The following is an 18670-nucleotide window of genomic DNA, read 5'->3' as shown; positions in this document are numbered from 1 at the left end:
AAAATAAAAAAATTCTGCAGCATATAAAAAAAATGGAGCAACAATAGAAAAACTCCTAGATTAAAGGTGAGAAAGATGATGCAGTGTTGTTGTGTTGTTATGGGTTTGAGTTTGATGTTGAAGATGTCGAAGGATAAGAGGGAATAAGTGAGGTTGGATTAAATTGAGGGGTTTGTTATCTAATTGGGTTGGGGTGAAGAAGATGAAGGTTGTGTATTGATAAAGAAGAAGAGGAACAAGGTAGAATGGAAGGAAGAACAAAGGGAGAAAGGAGAAGATGAAGAACAAAGATGCAATCTGGGTTTTAATTTTGTTTTAATGTTTTTTTCTTTTCTTTTTAAAAATAGTGACATTTTAAGAGAGAAGAAGAAGCTTAGCGTGAGAAGAAGAAGCAATTTTTTTATTTTTTTTATATATAGGATGCGTTTGTTTCAGCTTAAAAAAAAATAGATTTTGTGTCAAAAGAATCTAGAGTTTTTTTTAGAGATTTTAAAAAAAATCTGAAGTCATTTGTGTTTGCCTACTATCCATAAAAATCCATTTAAAAAAAAATGAGTTCTAATATGTACATGTATTATCTCCTTGTTGTTGAAAAAAATAGATTTTGAAAAAAGCTAATCCTAATAGCTTTTCATTTTAGGGTCAAAATATATTTTTTTTGATAAAATGATTTTTCTAAAAATCCTAAACAAACGCTTAAAAATGAAAAGTGATTTTTTTTAAGGTAAAAAATAGATTTTTTTTGGAAAAAATCTGAAACAAACCGGCCCATATAATCATGGTCCATTTAATCCAATGGTAGTCTTCATCATATATGAACATGAACATTCAAAGAAAAACTCAAACCCATAGCAATTCTGCAGCATCTTCTTTCTCACCTTTAATCGGTTTACGCGGTTACATGGGTGTCCGAGAATGGGTTTTAAACGCTCAAGAATAACAAAAGCTTGCAAAAATTCAAACTTTTCCCTATATTTTACACGCAACAGAAGAACAACCGATTAATAATTTGAGAGAAGAACAATTGAGAGAAGAAGAATTTTGAATTATTGAGAGAAGAACAATTGAGAGATTTCAGAATTTTGAACAATTGAGAGATTTGAGAGAAGAACAATTGAGAGAAGAAGAATTTTACAATTGAGAAGAACAATTGAGAGAAGAACAATTGAGAGAAGAAGAATTTTGAACAACCGGTTATGAAATTATTGAGAGAAGAACAATTTTGAATTAGGGAAGAAGAATAATCTAGAACGAGAGATGAAAATAGTTATTAATAATTTATTGACGCAAAAATCCAAACTTTTCCCTTATTTTTTCTTTGAATTCTGGTTTGTGTTCTTCATTTTTTTAAGAAAGAAGATGCAGGATTGTATGGAGAAGATGAAGGAAATAAAAAAAAAAAAAGTTCTCAACAAATGACAAAATGACACGTGTACCACATTTAACTTTTTTTATTAAACATAACGGAAAACTAACGGAAGGGACCACTTTGGTAAACGAAGAGATACTTAAGGGACCAAATTGAGACAGTTTAAAGTTAAGGGACCAAAATGAAATTCAAAAATAAGTTAAGGGACCAAAGCATCTATTAAGCCAAATCTAAATTATAAAATGCATGTTTATAGTGAAGAAATAATTAATAAATAAATAAAATTCACTGTAAAATATGGTGTATATTAGTTGACAGTAATTGCCTTTTGAGATAATTGGGACCGATAATATAAGAAGTTGTGATTTGAATTATATCATATTATTAATTTGAATTCTGTAAAAAAATGATAATATTATTTTGAAGTTATCTGATCAAATGAAGGCCTCATGAGGAGATCATTAGGCTGGAATTCCATACTCTGATAAAATGCTTTCTTTCATGAGCAGATCATGGCTAGAATTGCATTCTCTAGAAGCCTCGTGATTATTTTGTCCCCAAGCAATACGTGTAGCATTTTGAAAGAATTTTATGATCTGACATTTTTGGAGAATAAAGTAAAATCTTTTTCTTTTATGCTGTCAAATAATTGTATCTGTCTTATTCAAAATAAGTTCTTAAACAAGGACAAGCCTGATATTAAAATTCTTATGCCAATTGTTAAAATAATTACCTCTATAATTTGAGTATTTTTAATAGCCGTACTTCGGAATATTTTACTTCTGTAAATTAAAATTTATGTGGATTTTTTAAATGGACGGATTAAAGTCAAGACAAATCTCAAACTCAAAAAACGCGTACATAAATAATATATTATGCTGCAGACTGTAGGAAAACTAAGTCTACGCTCTTGTAAAATATGAGTTTAATTCTTATCGACCGGACCAACCTCCAATTGTTGATTTTTATCAATATTCTTCTACTGAAATAATTCACACGTCAATTTGATCATTAAACTTGCCAAGAACAATGAACTGCAATGTCATTATACACTCACTCCTTTTCCCACACCGCATCCACTTTTTAGCTATTGATGGCTAAATGTCATGTACATGAAGGGAATTGGATTCAAAATTTATTATCTCTTTGAATAATATTAAGGATAAAGAATATATGTCGACATATACATCGGTTGATATAAATACACCATCTTACCAAATTCAATATCATAGTTGTAGCAGAAATTAAGCAAGAGTCATCTACAAAACAAACAAGAGAAACAATGATGAGATCCAATGACTACCACACCCACATTTCAGAAGTTCGAAGGGAGCCTAGCGAATACTCTCGCTACCCAAATGGTGAGATGGCCTTCAACAAGAGGGTTGTCTATGAGGAGGATGCGATTGAAGGATCACGCCATGGCCGCCACCACCACAACCCTGAAATCATTGAGAGGGTTGAAGTGGTGGAATATGAACGTGTACCTGAGGTTAGGCCCTATGGTGGTCAAGTGATCTACGAAGAGGACGTGGATGTTGAGACCAATCAACATTACCCACGAAGGAACAGGTCAAATGGTCACTCATGGAATACATTCAGGCCATAAGCTTGTTTGTTGGTTACTTAACTTGCAAGGCAGGCTATCTTAACATATGATCACCAGTGTGTGTTTGTATTAATTAAATAAATTCCTGCTTAACCAGCCGTTATTATGCTATATAAATCGTGTATCAATAATTAATGAAGCATATATGTATCATGCATTAAATTAATGAACATGTGATGGATTATTGTACTATTTGTTGTTTAAACTTTTGCTACTGAGAGTGTCACCGTTCCAAGTTCAAACTAAACACAATCAAAACTTGTGTCAACCAAATTTGCGAGTCTTTGTAAGTAAGTCTGTAAACGCTCTTTGAACCTTGATGCATGCCCTGACCCTTGTGATAATTAATGTTGTGGCCCTCACCCACAACTCTATACCCCCACCAATGGCGGAACCAGGGGGCGCAAGGGGGGCCATGACATCCCCATTTTTTTTTATAGCATGGATTTTTTTATATGAGCAAAATCACTTGATTTTCTAGATATATGTTACGTCTTGATGACAAAATTCTTAATTTTACACCTTCTCTTTACATATCATTTATTTGGTTTAAAGGAATTGATATTAACTTAATAAATGATAATATAGAGAAATAGACAATGAAATATATACATATGATACATAATTGATACCTTAATAAGTCCACTTTTCTTGTCCAGTTGTTACTTAATTTTGCTTCCTTTGTCAATTTCAACCATTCTTGTTCATTACACATTGTTAAATTGAAATTGAAATCGGTTGAAATTGATAAATTTGTTTCTTTGCAACATAAAAGTTAATGATTGACTTTAATGAGCGTAAAGTAACACTTTAAGTATTTAATGATCGACTTTATGTATTATATACTCCCTCCGTCCCTATATTTAAGCACCCATTTGACTTTATTTTTGTCTCTAAATGTAAACCCCTTTTCAAATTACTAAATGAATTTAACATAAATATTATATAATTTTTATTATATTAGACATGTACTTTTAATTTAATTGTAAAAAGAATTGTGCTTTATTCACACTTATTGTTGATGAAAACTATAGCATTAGATATATATTGTTAAAAGCAACTTCTTTGATGAAAAGGTTGTTACCATGGTGGTAAGGAATTTTTCCTTCAAAAAAAATGGTGGTAAGGAATTTTTTAAGTGAACCCGCTTGCAAGATGCTGGTCTAATTGCTGGAACACGCTGTCCAATTAAGATTTCTAGTGCAAGATAAAATATATATAATATAATATCATACTATAATTTTTGTATATATGCCTATTAAAAATGATTTTTTTTAAGGTTGGGGTGGACCATGGCCACCCTGGCCCATGAGTGACTCCGCCACTGCACATACCCCCTAAGATTTAAATCTCTCTCGTACACACAAATATGTAATAACCAGTAAAAGATCTGTGCGAATGCATGGGTCATGTTTCTATTATATTATTTTTTTAATTTACGTATAAAACACCGTTAATTAACGACAACAGTAATAACTTATCAAAATGTATAATAAACTAAATATAATACACATCCTCTTGAATGACAATGCAATAGTAATCACACACGACTATTAGAACTAAACAAAAAAAAATGATATCCTTTAGATGTCGACAATGCAATAGTAATCACACACGACTATTAGAACTAAACAAAAAAAATGATATCCTTTAGATGTCACATATGCAATATTAATATAAAGTGCATTAAACTAGATGACCGTGTCGTAGAAAATAGCATGGATTTATATATTTTATAATTCAAGTGAAAACAATATTATTTGTCATCTAAAAGAACAATATTATTTGTAAATTTAATACCACAACATAAAATTCCAAATTCTCTTTAAAAAAAGAAAATCCTAATTCGTCACTTCCATGTTCTAGAAGGCCTCGTGATATTTGTCCAAAGCAATGCGCGTAGCATCTTGAAAGAATTTTATGAACTGACATTTTTAAAATAAAGTAAGATCATTTTCCTATTAGGTTCTCAAATAATTGTACCTACCATCCAAATGAAGTTCTTAAACAGGAAAAAGCCTGATATCATTATCAAGATTCTTATGCCAATTGTTAAAAGAACTGCCCTGTAATTTGAGTATTTTTAATAGCCGCACCTTCGGAATATTTTTCTTCTCTTAATAAAAATGTAGGTTAGTTGATTAACCAAGTTGTCTAGGGACAGAACATGATTCAAACTCAAAGAACAATGACATATAATATAACATGCAAAGAACAATGAATTATACCTGTGGTAGTGGGACTAAACTCACACCCTTGTAAGATATGAGTAACTTCTTATCAATTGGATGAACCTCCATTCGTCTCTTATTAATTTACCATTATTCTTCTTTTGAAACAATGCGTCAAATTGGTCATATAACATGCAAAGAACAATGAACTACATTGTCTTCACACACCTTTTCCCCCACCGTATCCTCCTTTTAGCAATTGTTGGCTGTAGTCAGGTGCATGAAAGGAATTAGATTCAATTTATTATTATTATCACTTTGAATAATATTGAGAATAACAAATAGCATATGCCATATATATTTGTTGATATAAATACATCCACGGTTGAGGCAGTAATTAAGCAAGTGTTATCTAAAAACAAAGAAGAAAGAGATCATGTTGAGATCCGAGGACTACCTCTCCCACATTTCAGGTGTCAGAAGGGAGCCGAGTATTCTCACCGACGTCCCTCGCTACCCAAATGCTGAGATGGCCTTCAACAAGAGGGTTATGTATGAGGAAGATGAGATCGAGAGATCCCCTGGCCTCCATCACCACCACCACAACCCTGTGATCCGTGAGAGGGTTGAAGTGGTGGAGTATGAACGAGTGCCTGAGGTTAGGTATGGTGATAAAGTGATCTATGAAATCGAAGAGGGCGTTGATGTTGAAACCAATCAAAATTATCCACGAAGGAATAGACCAGGTGGTCTTGAATTGCAGAAATGGAAGACATTCAGGCCATAGTAAGCTTGTTGATGTTGTCGTGTGATATATTTGGCTACTTAATTTGCTAGGCAGGCTATGTTAACATATGATTACTGGTGTGTTTGTATTAAATAAATTCTTGCTTGGTTAGCCGTTATTATTATGTTATAAATCTTGTATCAATAAATAATTAATGAAGCATATCTATAACATGTATTTAAATTAATTAACATGCCATGGGTTATTTTAATGTTTGTTGTCTAAACTTTTTGTTCTTAAGAGTGTTACTGTTCAAAGTTCAAACCCTACACGATTAAAACTTGTGTCAACTAATCCGAATACGAAAATTCTCATGAGAATCCAGTAAGTTAAATATCAACCACAAAAAAGAGTTTTTAAGACATAATAACTGGGATAGCATGACAATTCACCGTGATATTGTAAGCTTCCAAACACATGCTTAAGTTGCTCTCATCCTGAAATGAAAAATCATACTTAGGTGCAAGTGCAACATACAAAGAATAACATGTATTTGTGTAAAAATAATGATGATAGTAAGAACAATTTACTATCTTTTTAAAAATAAAATATTTTATTTTTTTAGAATTGATTTTAGAAATATGTTAGGTGGGTTGGTGTTGGTTTGAAGACCCAATTCCTCTTAGACCGCTAAAAGGGAAAACTAAATAATTAATCGAAGATTTCTAGGCATAGTGGTCCAAAAATGTCATGAGAGACGAGATTATTGAACTTACTAGAAGAGGTCTCCAAAAGAATAAAATTCCAAGAATCCAAGGTAAGGTTGAAGTTGGCTAGACAATCAACACTTAAGTTGTTTTTTTTTTCAAGTGTGATGAATCTGAATACGCCAATTACGATTCAATATATTTCGAGTAGAATGAACACAGGGGTTGTCCCATTCATTTTGCAATTTGTCACCATGTCAATAAGCAACTTTGAATCACTTTCAATGCACAACTGAGAAATGTCGTCCCTCCAAGCAAACTCTAGACCCAGGTACATACCCCAAAGCAAATCTTTCGAACAAAACCTTTGATCCATCTTCCGTTAGCATCCCAAAGCAAACCTTCACAATCCGAACGATCTCCATTTTCTTTGCACGCCCCATCATGATTGAGTTTGACCCATCCCTCTCGATAACATTTACAACCAATATAAATTGTTATTGTTTTGGTGTGCCGAGTATCCATCTAAAATGATTATGAGTACAATCTTCAATATTACTAGTAAACTTTTGGATGATATTTGTGATCATCCGGTCTCTGGAAATTTTCTCAAAGACTGTTTTGCTCCGTAACTTCCATAAATACTAGCAAGTAGTCATAAAATTTGTCCACCACTTAGAGTTGGACTCTTTGTTCCAATGCTTATCAAGGTTGGTAAACACCCGATTCCCGCAATCAAAGGAAAAAAAAAGAGAAATGATATTTTGACAACCACTTTTTGACAACTTTTGGACAACTTTCTCTCTCATACTCACATGATGTTGTTATCCTCTCTCTTCCTTTTTCTCTTTCCATTGTTTTTGACCAATAAGAAGTGAGAAAAACAAGGTTGTCAATAAAGTTGTCATCAAATGGATGTCAAAATATCATTACTCAAAAAAAAAAAAGAGTCAATTATTCAATCAGAATGTATAAGTCACAAATCCATACCAAAGTTGCATAAGTACGGTCTTTAAACACATGAAGAATCATCTCATCCTCGATCCCACAACAAGGACAAACTGGGGATATACCTACTTTCATAGTGACTTTAAGATTTGTTTTTTGGACAAATTTCCATAGTAAATGATGTCTACTTTCACGGTGACTTTACCAGATTTTGGAAAGTACAAGTGGCAGTAGAAGTCAAGTCATGGGCATTGAGATTTTGATTTCCCGCCGAAATTAAAAGAAAACCCTCATTCAAATCAATTTTCCACTTTTCTTACCCCCTTCGTTCTCAGAGACCCACCCAGTTGCAACTCGCAAGCATCAAAATGAGTACTTCTCCTACTCCAATGGAGACGGAGCAAAACCCTACGACCGACCAAAACGGCGCCGTAGCTTCCCAACGTTCACCTCTACCACCATCTCCCCCTCCTCCTCTTCCACCGGAGGATAAAATTCTCGTCCCTGGTACTTCCACTCTCTCTAATCTTATCTTCCTCTATTCTATAGATTCCAATTTCTCAACTAATTTTCTTTTCATTTTGCTTATTATAGTCGAGGTTTGCTTAAAACCTTCCAGCACAGCTTCAATTCACGATGTCCGTTCCGCCGTTGAGGGGTAATAATCTATCTCGCTTCTATTTTATTTTGTTATAGTTTCTAGGGTTTATAGAAATTGATTTTCTTTGTGGTTTTAGTTTTGTGTGAGGGGGTAATTGGAGACTTAAATTGAACTAATTTTAATTATTCTATCGGGTTCTGTGTTGCTTGGTGAATTTATGATAATTCAACTGGTTTTTTAGGATGCTTGAAAAGAGGAGTTTGAGCTATAATGGTGGACCGATTCCTGTTCCCCTTGATGAACCCTTTCTTGCAGATAATGTGCAAAGAATTTGCGTTTGTGATACAGGTCTGTATCTTTTGTTTGTTTATTTTCAATTGTTTGTATGGTGGTTAACTGTTGATTTTATTGCTATCATTATGGAGTGGCAAGATATGGAACTCAATGATTTGATTTTTAAAGTATCATTTTTATTTTTGCCAATCTAAAGTTCCATTAAGACTGTCTTATGATGTGTTTGATTTTACGTTTACTCACGGCTGCCGCACGTCCAGATGCCCTTTTGTTGTGAAATTGAGAAGCTAGTAATTAGTAATTAGAGCTTCACTTTAAACGATTTTTTTTGGAGTAATTTTGACTAAATGTGGGAATCTGGCTGTGTAACCAAACAATGTCTGAGTTATACGAGTTGAATTGAGTGATTTAGCAATTAGTATGTCAATATGGAAGATAGGTAGTGTTCAAAATACAAGAATAACATAAATGCATTCCCTAGACAATATAGACTGATCAATTGCTGCTTCTCAGATTCTGATGCTAGTAACTTTTTATTTTTTATAGGTGAAGGGATGCAGAATGATAACGTTCTTTTGTTCTGGCAAGTCAAGCCTGTAGTACATGTCTTTCAGGTGATACTGATTAGTGTTGATTTTATTTCATCGACAATATATTATGTTGCAGTCTTAGTTCTCCTAAGTTGCCATATCTTTGCTTGACTAATATATTCAATGAGCATATATGGTCCTATGGTTTTTCCTTTGTGTTTTTAAATCCAAAAGGTGATAAGCTTCAATCGGTTCATCTGCTGGCTAAACAGCACAGCTCCATACACAGTCTCATGAGAGATAAAACCCATAATAAACTTCCCCCATTACAACGACACATAAGCAGAATCTGTAATCAGCTCATGGTAGAAGGTGCTGACCCACAGCTTCTAGAATGGTTTCTAACCGAAAAGAGAAAGTAACAAAAGTTGATATAATAGAAACATGCATATAGTAAACAAAGGAAAAAAAGAAGATAAAATGATATTACAATATGTTAATGCTGTAACATGCAATGTTCCATTATGCATCAACATCATCCCTCTAATTGTACTTTGCTTAGTCTAGAATCTCTTTGTTCTGTTAATGTGGTTCAGAGCTTTCTGAATATTGTCTGTATTTTGCTTTGACAGCTTAGCGAAGAAGGACCGTGTGAGGATATCAGCTCTGATGGCCAGTCTTCTAGCTTCAATGAATGGATTCTTCCTGCAAAAGAATTTGATGGCATGTGGGAAAGGTTCTTACTTCTTTGTAGTTTGTGATTTTCCCTCAACTATAGTTTTCTTGATAAAATTTTAATTAATTTACCTTGCACCATTTACCATTGCTTTTGCAGCCTAATATATGAATCTGGTCTAAAGCAAAGGTTGCTGCGGTATGCAGCAAGTGCTTTACTCTTCACTGAAAAGGCAGTTGATCCATTCCTTGTTTCATGGAACCGGTGAGTTCTAGAGATATGTATTTATTTTTGTATTGGCCTTATATGTTGTGATCACAACTTACTGATATGATTATATGTTCCTGAAAAATATCGTATCTCTACATATATTATGCATTTATATAAAATGATAGTTGAACATGAGTCAGTATGAGTGAGATGAGATGATTTACCTATGAACATATCTTAATATTTTTAGGATTTGTCATTATTTGCAGCATAATTCTTTTGCATGGACCCCCTGGGACTGGAAAGACGTCTTTATGTAAAGCATTAGCTCAGAAACTGTCAATCCGATTCAATTCGAGGTGCATTGATCTATTATTTATACTCTTAATCATATTTATCATTGAAAACAAGTAAATGAAGGGAGTACAAATTTACCTACCATTTTTTCCCACTCAGATTCCCACAGGCCCAGCTTGTTGAAGTGAATGCACATTCTTTGTTCAGTAAATGGTTCTCCGAAAGTGGGAAGCTGGTATGCATGTATGCCTTTACTTTAAGTTTCTGTCATTTTTGTATATTTCTTATTGACCTTTTGTAATTCACGCTTTTATTGCCTACTAACTTCAATGTTTATTATATTGGTGAGCTTGGCAATCAGTTTCACGTTATGTGGGCTGGGGGCATAGAGTTTACGTACTCACCCGTGTCGCTTCAAATTGATATCAAGCTTGATCAAAGGATTGGATTGACTCAAATAGCTAGGAAAATCCACTGTTTGGTAGTTAGAATTTCATCCAGAAGATATGAAAATCCTGTTTATCCCAGTGGTATGGGCATAACTTTTGAGTTTGGGTAGTGATGCAGATCTTTAACTATTAGCTAGCATTGGTTAAGGTTGCTCATATGCCCATTCTACCTTTATATGATGGATAAAAATTACCAACTTTATGTTTGAAGACACATTCTTAGAGGATTATTATGCTGGGAGGTCGACTTAGTTTATAATATCCTTTTTTGCCATCTTTATCCTGGACTTGGTAGTATTGTCCGTGCATTGATAAAGTGTTTTGATTTCCTGTGGGAGGGTATTCAGGAAAAATAGGTTCATCGGTGTATAAAGACACGCCATACAAAAGCATACACATTTGCAGACTAGCATTAACATTTGTATTAAAAAGCAAAAAAATGGTCAACACCATCTTCATTGTGATTGGTACTTTCGGAATTGAAGCATCAAGTTGCCATTTATTACATCTTATTATTAGTCTGGTTTTGCAAGGCATACTGTATCGGTTTTGACATTGGTCTGCAAAAAAGAAAGTTTGCAGTAGATGCTTGCTTAAGCAGAAGATGATGCTGGATGGTTTTTTATGGTGCCTGAAACTCTGAACCTATGTACTACCATAATCATATAGAACAACAACAACCAAACCCTATCCCACTAAGTTTGGTCGGGTACATGGATCAAATTACACCATAATGTTCTATCATAAACCATATTTCGGTCCAACTCAGTAATCTCTAAATCCTTCTTAATAGTTTCTCTTATAGTTTTTCTAGGTCTTCCTCTGCCTCTACTACCATACTAACAATAAATGGCAGTAAAACTTATTACACAATAGATTACCCATACAGGATGAAAAAGAAAATATATATATTTTTTATTTTTAAAAAGGGCAACCAGGTTCTACAAAACTCCCACCATGACTAGGTCAATTCCAACCATTGAACCAACCACCAGGGATTCTTGTATAACGAAATAAGTGGCTGTAGCATAGTATACTATACATCTATACATACTCGACATTGAATTTCTATATTTTATTTTATTTTTTATCTAAACTCCATGAAGCATATTAACTATCAAGAGGATGCCACATGTTAGGGCACGGTTGATTTGCAGTCAGCAGTTTGTAATCAATATTAGTTCATTGAGATGCTTAGCCTATGTTTAATCACATGTATTCAAGAAAAAAAAAAAAAAAAAAGTATACCAAATGGCCACATAATCCTACTATGGATACTGCAAACATTTTTATGTAGTCTGCCATTTTTCCCTGGATAATATTTTCTGTTCATTATATGTGTGTTTGTGTGTGTGAAAAATAATGTATGATTAACTAGTAAATTACATGTATCATTTAGGTGGGCATTTGGAATCATTAGTCATAAATTATGTTATTTCCCTTAACTATAGTCCAATAATCTCTTAATAGTATCATTTGACTATCTGTTTTGGAATTTAAGGAATTTTGAATCACAGAGATTAATAAGTCAATTGGTGAACATACGAACTGTAACAAAGCAATATACTATACATGAACCAAAGTTGTAGTTTTGTTGTGTCAAATGCGTAACGGTGTCTCTTTATTTTTCTAGGTAGCAAAACTTTTCCAAAAGATTCAAGAAATGGTAGAGGAAGAAGGCAATCTGGTATTTGTTTTGATCGGTGAGGCATAATTGAAGAAAAATCAACTTACTGCATGTGTATATTTTTATAAGTCTACTTACTTATATATGTTTGCGATCCTGCAGATGAAGTCGAAAGCCTTGCTGCTGCTAGAAAAGCTGCTTTGTCTGGTTCCGAACCTTCTGATTCTATTCGGGTAAAATTCTCCTTTCTGCGCCCCCTGCATGAATAAACTCCCTCCCTCCCCACGATTTTTTGAAAATGCGATAGATTGTTGCACATCGTCACAAACATGTAAAAATTTAGTTCAGAAGTAATGACTTCTTTATGGGTGTCTGTAATAATATGGGTTCAATCTGAATATTCAATTTCAGGTTGTCAATGCATTATTAACTCAGATGGATAAGTTAAAATCATCTCCAAATGTGATAATTCTAACCACATCCAACATTACTGCTGCTATCGGTAAGCCTATATCACTTTCTCATCATTCAATTTTGCAGCTTATGTCCTTGTAAGTTATCTGCTGTTCTCTCCCATAAATATTATATTGATAGTTAGATCTGTCCTTGTCATTATACATCAGTCTAATTTTTATTTGAGAACTGAAGATCTAGCTTCCCTTAATGAGGATTTAGTGATTAAATGACCGTAAAAAAAATGGGAATGCACTGAATGAAAGTCAAATTGCTAAATTATTAAGCACAGACTTCTGTTGCCAGCATCAGACAAACAATAACATGGCTGGATCTGGAATTAACCTTACTTTAACATAAAGCACATCACAAGAAAAACCTTTTTCCACTAGTTAGGAACACCACTCCAATGTCTTCCTAAAATAGTTTCTTCATGATCCACTTCCCCAGTATATTTTCATTTGAAACGTATACTACAAATTTCACAGATCATACAATTTTATCAATTTCATTGCAGATATTGCTTTTGTTGATCGAGCTGATATCAAAGCATATGTTGGCCCACCAACTCTTCAAGCCCGGTATGAAATATTAAGGTCTTGTGTGCAGGAACTTATGCGTACAGGGATATTAACTAATTTTGAGGTACAGATAGGTCTCAATCTTCTCCCGGAATCTTTTTCGAAAATGAAAGGCATTAATAATCTAATCTTTATTTGGATTCAGATATTTTAGTTTGTTAATCTAATGGATAATCATGCTGACTTGGTTAGGATTGTAAGAATATCGTGCTTCCAAATTATGCTAGTGCAAAACAGAGAACGAACGCACCAGATTTTCATGAAGCTACTACATTCATGCAACTGTGCAAGAAATTAGTTGAAACTGCAGAGGCATGTGAGGTAGGAAAAAAAGATAACACTTGTGGATCTTTAACCTCACAATCTTTAGGTCAACCTTTATTTCTCAATAACTGCTGTGTTTGATCTGTCCACAGGGAATGAGTGGAAGGTCTCTCAGAAAGCTTCCATTTTTGGCACATGCTGCACTTGCAAATCCTTTTGATTGCAATCCTATCAAGTTCTTATGTACAATGATAGATACAGCAAAGAGGGAGCGTTCTGAGCTTCCTGACTAATGTAAGCGAAGCTTCCAAGTAATAGTTGTTCAATTAAAAGTGTACCGCTTATTTCCACTTCATTTTAGTGCGATAAATGTTGATGTAGCAGTGATACACTAGTATTTATTATACAGAGTTACCAGGAGCTAGCAATACTAACTTACTTGATCTCAGGGAGATTAAGTTGGGTCATAAAACTGTTTACCTTAGCATCTTAAACGAGTTTAGGCTCAATCATGGGATCAGTGTCCCGGAGTCTTAGGACTTGTTTTCACAGAATAAGTGATCTGTATTAACAGGACTTGCATGCTTTATGAGTATAGACGGTCATGTATTGGATTCCATATTGCCAGTGAAGCACTTGAATTGATGAAGGTGATGCATGGAGTTCATTATAAACCAGAGAATAGGCCACCAGTAATTACAAATTTAGCATTATGGTTATAGCTAGCTTTTGTTCAAGAGGGGCAAGAAGTCAATACCGAAACCAATGTCAATTTCAAATTATATGGCAGCTTGCATTACAAGTACAAATTTGTTATAAATTATGATATAATTTTGCTAAAGCTTTCCTTACTTTCCTCATTGGTCTGGATATTGAAAATGATTTGTGATGATGTTTGTAAATTGAATTAATCAGATGCAAACAGTAAAATTTCAACGGAGGTTAAAATGACTGCTTAAATGCTCTTTTGAAAACGTTGCGTGACTTGACTTCTTTTGCTAACCAAAAAGGGAAAAGGGAAAAGGGAAGCACATTTGTGTGGTTGGTCCTAGCCACTATTGGATTTCAATTTGGATTTGGAGCCTCAAGATTGTATTTTGTCTTTCACGCCAAGTTTTGATATGATAACCCGTTCCCATGAAAATGACACCCGGGACCTGAACAAGGTGTAGTGGTTGGCTAGGACTAGAGAGAAGAAGATGATGGCATAATCCTTGTTTTCAGCTTACATTTTTTTTTTTTTTTGGCTTTCACACCGGTTTCCGACCCATCAATGGTGGACGACTAATCCGGCTCGTGCGTAGAGGCATGCACATTTGGCCAAGCGTTGTTCCCCGGGAAAGCTTACACATATTTTAGCAAAACAAGGATTATGCCAGTCCAAAATGATACTTCACAACTATAATATGGTTAAAAAACAGATCTAAAATTTAAATCATTTTTTTTGTTAGTACATCAAATTGCCCATTCTATTAAAAGATGTATTTTTTTTTTGTTTTTTTTTTAAAAGATGTACATCAAGTTGTTTAACGAGGTTTTTCTGTAAAAAATGTCGATTTACAAGTTTTGGCCTCAAGCGATTTCAGAGTTTGGAAACATCATACATCATTTTAGAGCTTTATTTTTCAACTTTTTTTAACACTCTAATTTATTAGACATTTGAGATTGCCCACGCTCTTGTCAAGACAGCTACATCTCTAACTAGTTTATATATTGAGCAATGCTATTTATCAAGAAAGGTTTTATCAAGAAATTGTCCTGAAATTAATGTTAGCCAATAAAATCTCAGCCTAGCCGGAAATCATGGGGTGGTGGGTGTTATGTATTTTTTTTTTGAAACTTTAATAAATAAGATTAAAATCTAAGGGTGATTATTTTGCCATGTCATTCTTGAATTCATCAAGAAAATCCATTCTTGATATCTAGCATTTTCCTTATAAATTATGGTAGAGATACATTTTCATTATATTGAACACATTTTCATTAATTTCTCCGTAAAAAACGGTCTGGCCTCCATCTCTACTTTTGCTAGCTAGAAATTCCTAAAGTTGATGCTATAAGGAACTGGCACACTCTTTAGTTGAATCGCGATCATATTCAACCTGAATTGATGGATTCTAATAATCAGAGTCCAAAGTATTCATTATGGCACATGAAGATTCATATATTAATCAAGATTCCACTTACATACAAGCTTTCACTTTTTCTTTTTTGTTACATTTATATTAATATTCCATTGTCATTCTTAATTCAAAAAGAACATTCTTTAATTCAGTATGCAACAAGATCCTAAACTAATATGCAGATCACCAAATTAAAGCATACTATATAATTGTCTGACTTGGCTGGCTCATGTCATTAATTCTTAATACAATTATTTAACTGCAACATTATCCTTAAAAAATGTTATTCTCATTCATAACTGACTTGCTCCATGTGCAAGGACTTTCTCTTTTCATCCTGTGTATTTATTTTTAATTTAGAAGTATACATGGTAGAGGTACCAGTATCACTGACATGTGGGGAGACATCATTCTCCCCCACAAAGTGTATTCACCACCAATTCTCTACATACAAAGTAGGTTGATGAAGATCAGATCAGATCAAGATTCAGATCACTATGTATGTGTAAAAATTTATATATTTTGTTTATTAAGTTTCAGACAAAGCCCACATGCATGCTACAGCAAGCACTTACAAGCAAAGTGTTCCAAAAAATTATAATACTTTTTTTGACACAAACCGACCAAAAGATAAAGGAAAAGAAAAGCCAAAAAAGACAAACACCTATTCGGAGATCAGGGAGCAGCCTTTAACACAAGTTGCCAACAAAAAGAATACTTAGTTAGTGAATTCTAATGTGGACTATCTAGTGGCCTAAAATGGAATGGTATTCAAAAACCAATCAAAATTTTAAAAGATCGACGAATGGCTGAGACAATGATCTAATCGGTGTTAATTCGATACAAACAAGGAAAAACAAATTTGAGTCGAGTTTTAAATAACACTTATTCATTTTCCTTTGTTTTTGTCAACCCAACACTAATTAATTCATCATCTCGTGAAGACGAGAGTACTATAAACTTCTACGTTCTGAAAATAAAATTGTTATCATTAGAGTTTCAGACTATTTTCAAGTATCGGTTGATAGTAGACCACAAATCAAAATCGTTGATCTAAACATTTTCATATTTAATTAATTACTTGGATCTCCAACACAAGACCTTTCACTCTCTATATATCCCTTTCATTGTTTGCCTTTTTATCTTTGTGAAAACGTGCCCACACTGTACATTAAAGATAAATTTTTTGCATGCGGGAATATAAGATTAGCCAGCTTCTCTCCACACACAGTATGCGTGCATCACAACCCTGCCTTTTCTGTTTTTATTGTGCCTGGTTACTTATTTATTTATATACCTATATATCTTACATGTTACATGTTCATATATATACAAATTAATCTCTCTATCTATATGAGTACCTCTTTCTTTCTTCTCTGTCTCTATTCATAGTACTTTTAATTGTTAAACAATTAATAAGTCATGATTATGTTAAAGTTGAAGAATGTCTTGTTCTATATACTCTCATATCAATCTCAACATGGATCTTCTCTACCTTCACTTTGCACAACTCACATATTCATCTTTCTCATCATCATCATCAGCATGCAGCACTTGCCTAGTTTGATATGGGAGCTGAAAATCTCCATAAACTAGCTTGATGCTCACAAGAATTATGAAGTGGAAGGCCTAAAACCATCCATGGGGAATTAAGCATTCCTGGTCCGAATTATATCATTTTTCAATTCTTAACTAATTTAATGCTCTCTCTTTCTCATTTTTTTTCTTTTTCTTGATTTGGTTTTTAATTTGAAGAGTGTGCAACCATGCATATATGCTATATATATGCAGCTAGTGCTGCCATGCATGCATATGGTTTCATGTTTCATTCAGATTTATTTCTGCACTTTGTACCTTTACTATATTATTAGGCTACAACTTAATTTGCAGATGAGTAGATTTTAATTATTATTATTATCTGAATAATAGTTGTGTTAAGTGAGTGTAAACAGGTGAATGTAAGCCTATCGATTGCTGTATCTAATTTATAACATTTCTAGATTTATGAATTGCAGATTCTTCTTTTACTTCCTTACTGTTTTGGTCACAATCTTTCTTATATACGATAATATTTAATTCGATAATATAATTTACATCTGCCGTATAAACTAAATATAAAACAATGAAATAAAATCAATGTGCCATATGCCGTACAAGACATTACACATTCAAATCTTTAATGTATATACTAGATGTTTGTGACACGAAGAAAACGTAAAACACCGAACGATTATTACATTAGCAGCCACACATGTGGTTTATAAGAGTCTCTCTTCACTTGTTTATATACAGTGGCGGATCTTACCTAAAATATTAGGGGGAGCAAAAAATACTGACATAAAAGCTATATACAATTTTACTTAATCAGGGGGAGCCAAATGAGAGAGGGTCTAGTAAATTTCTTTAAATATGAGATGTATTATGGTATTTACCTATGTAATTTTATTTTAATTTTTTTTTAGTGGGGGGAGGGAGCCACTGCTCCCATGGGCTCTTTAAGAGCTCCGCCACTGTTTATATATATTGTTCAACACTAAATGAGGAATTTCTTATTCACACTTTGTTAGGAAACATGATATCCAAGAAGGAATGAGAGAAAACTCAAAATTATTTCTATTGATGATAAAAGTGAATATTACAAATGATGAAGTTGTCCCACTAATGGGGTTATTACAAGTATATATACTACTACAACTAGTATCTCTAATAGTCCCCCTCAAGTTGGAAGGTGTTCAAAACACTTCCAACTTGAAATGAGAAAATACAAGGAAAGATGCCGGGAACACATCGGCTAAAAAAAATCATCAAACAAGTGCTTATCCAACAAGAAGCAACCACAACTCAAGGTTGAACCAATTGAAGGAAGGAGCATCAAAGCAACGCTTAACCACCATCCGGCAGAAGCAATCATCAACAAAGCCAATTAAGGCACAACGCTTAACCATCAAGAGTTCTTAACAACTCAAGACAGAAGCACAAGAAGAAAAGAAACGACGCTTAACCATCCTTGGACAGAAGCACAACAACGCTTAAC

The 18670-nt window shown here is 33.6% G+C and overlaps 3 protein-coding genes across 5 annotated transcripts; all 3 read left to right on the top strand.

Annotated features, from left to right (window-relative positions):
• The first annotated feature begins 2597 nt into the window (after positions 1-2597).
• LOC146940300 (uncharacterized) lies at positions 2598-3167 on the top strand. The gene has a single exon (XM_085753979.1). The coding sequence runs from the start codon at positions 2652-2654 to the stop codon at positions 2976-2978; it is 327 nt and encodes a 108-aa protein (XP_085610105.1). The 5' UTR covers positions 2598-2651; the 3' UTR covers positions 2979-3167.
• Positions 3168-5535: 2368 nt separating this feature from the next.
• LOC146940299 (uncharacterized) lies at positions 5536-6127 on the top strand. The gene has a single exon (XM_085753978.1). It carries the CDS (start codon positions 5586-5588, stop codon positions 5934-5936), a length of 351 nt encoding a protein of 116 aa, XP_085610104.1. The 5' UTR covers positions 5536-5585; the 3' UTR covers positions 5937-6127.
• Positions 6128-7516: 1389 nt separating this feature from the next.
• Positions 7517-14364, top strand: LOC146940298 (pachytene checkpoint-like protein). Of its 3 annotated transcripts, none has more exons than XM_085753976.1 (15): positions 7517-8038; positions 8126-8189; positions 8374-8480; positions 8973-9040; positions 9589-9692; positions 9792-9896; positions 10112-10201; positions 10299-10374; positions 12222-12291; positions 12378-12448; positions 12627-12717; positions 13186-13313; positions 13442-13570; positions 13666-13807; positions 14088-14364. In XM_085753976.1, the coding sequence occupies exons 1-14, from the start codon at positions 7900-7902 to the stop codon at positions 13804-13806; spliced, it is 1383 nt and encodes a 460-aa protein (XP_085610102.1). In that variant the 5' UTR covers positions 7517-7899; the 3' UTR covers position 13807; positions 14088-14364. The 3 variants fall into 3 exon arrangements, with proteins under 3 accessions (XP_085610102.1, XP_085610101.1, XP_085610103.1); XM_085753975.1 differs by having other exon boundaries at positions 13923-14364; XM_085753977.1 differs by having other exon boundaries at positions 9589-9683; positions 13666-14364.
• The last annotated feature ends 4306 nt before the right edge of the window (positions 14365-18670 follow it).

The sequence above is a fragment of the Medicago sativa genome, chromosome 3 (genome assembly GCF_051527215.1).
Source record: "Medicago sativa cultivar Bolivia chromosome 3, Bolivia_mono, whole genome shotgun sequence".
Classification (NCBI taxonomy): Eukaryota; Viridiplantae; Streptophyta; class Magnoliopsida; order Fabales; family Fabaceae; genus Medicago; species Medicago sativa.
The sequence above is the reverse complement of the archived record's forward strand: the minus strand, read 5'-3'. Positions and strand labels throughout refer to the sequence as shown.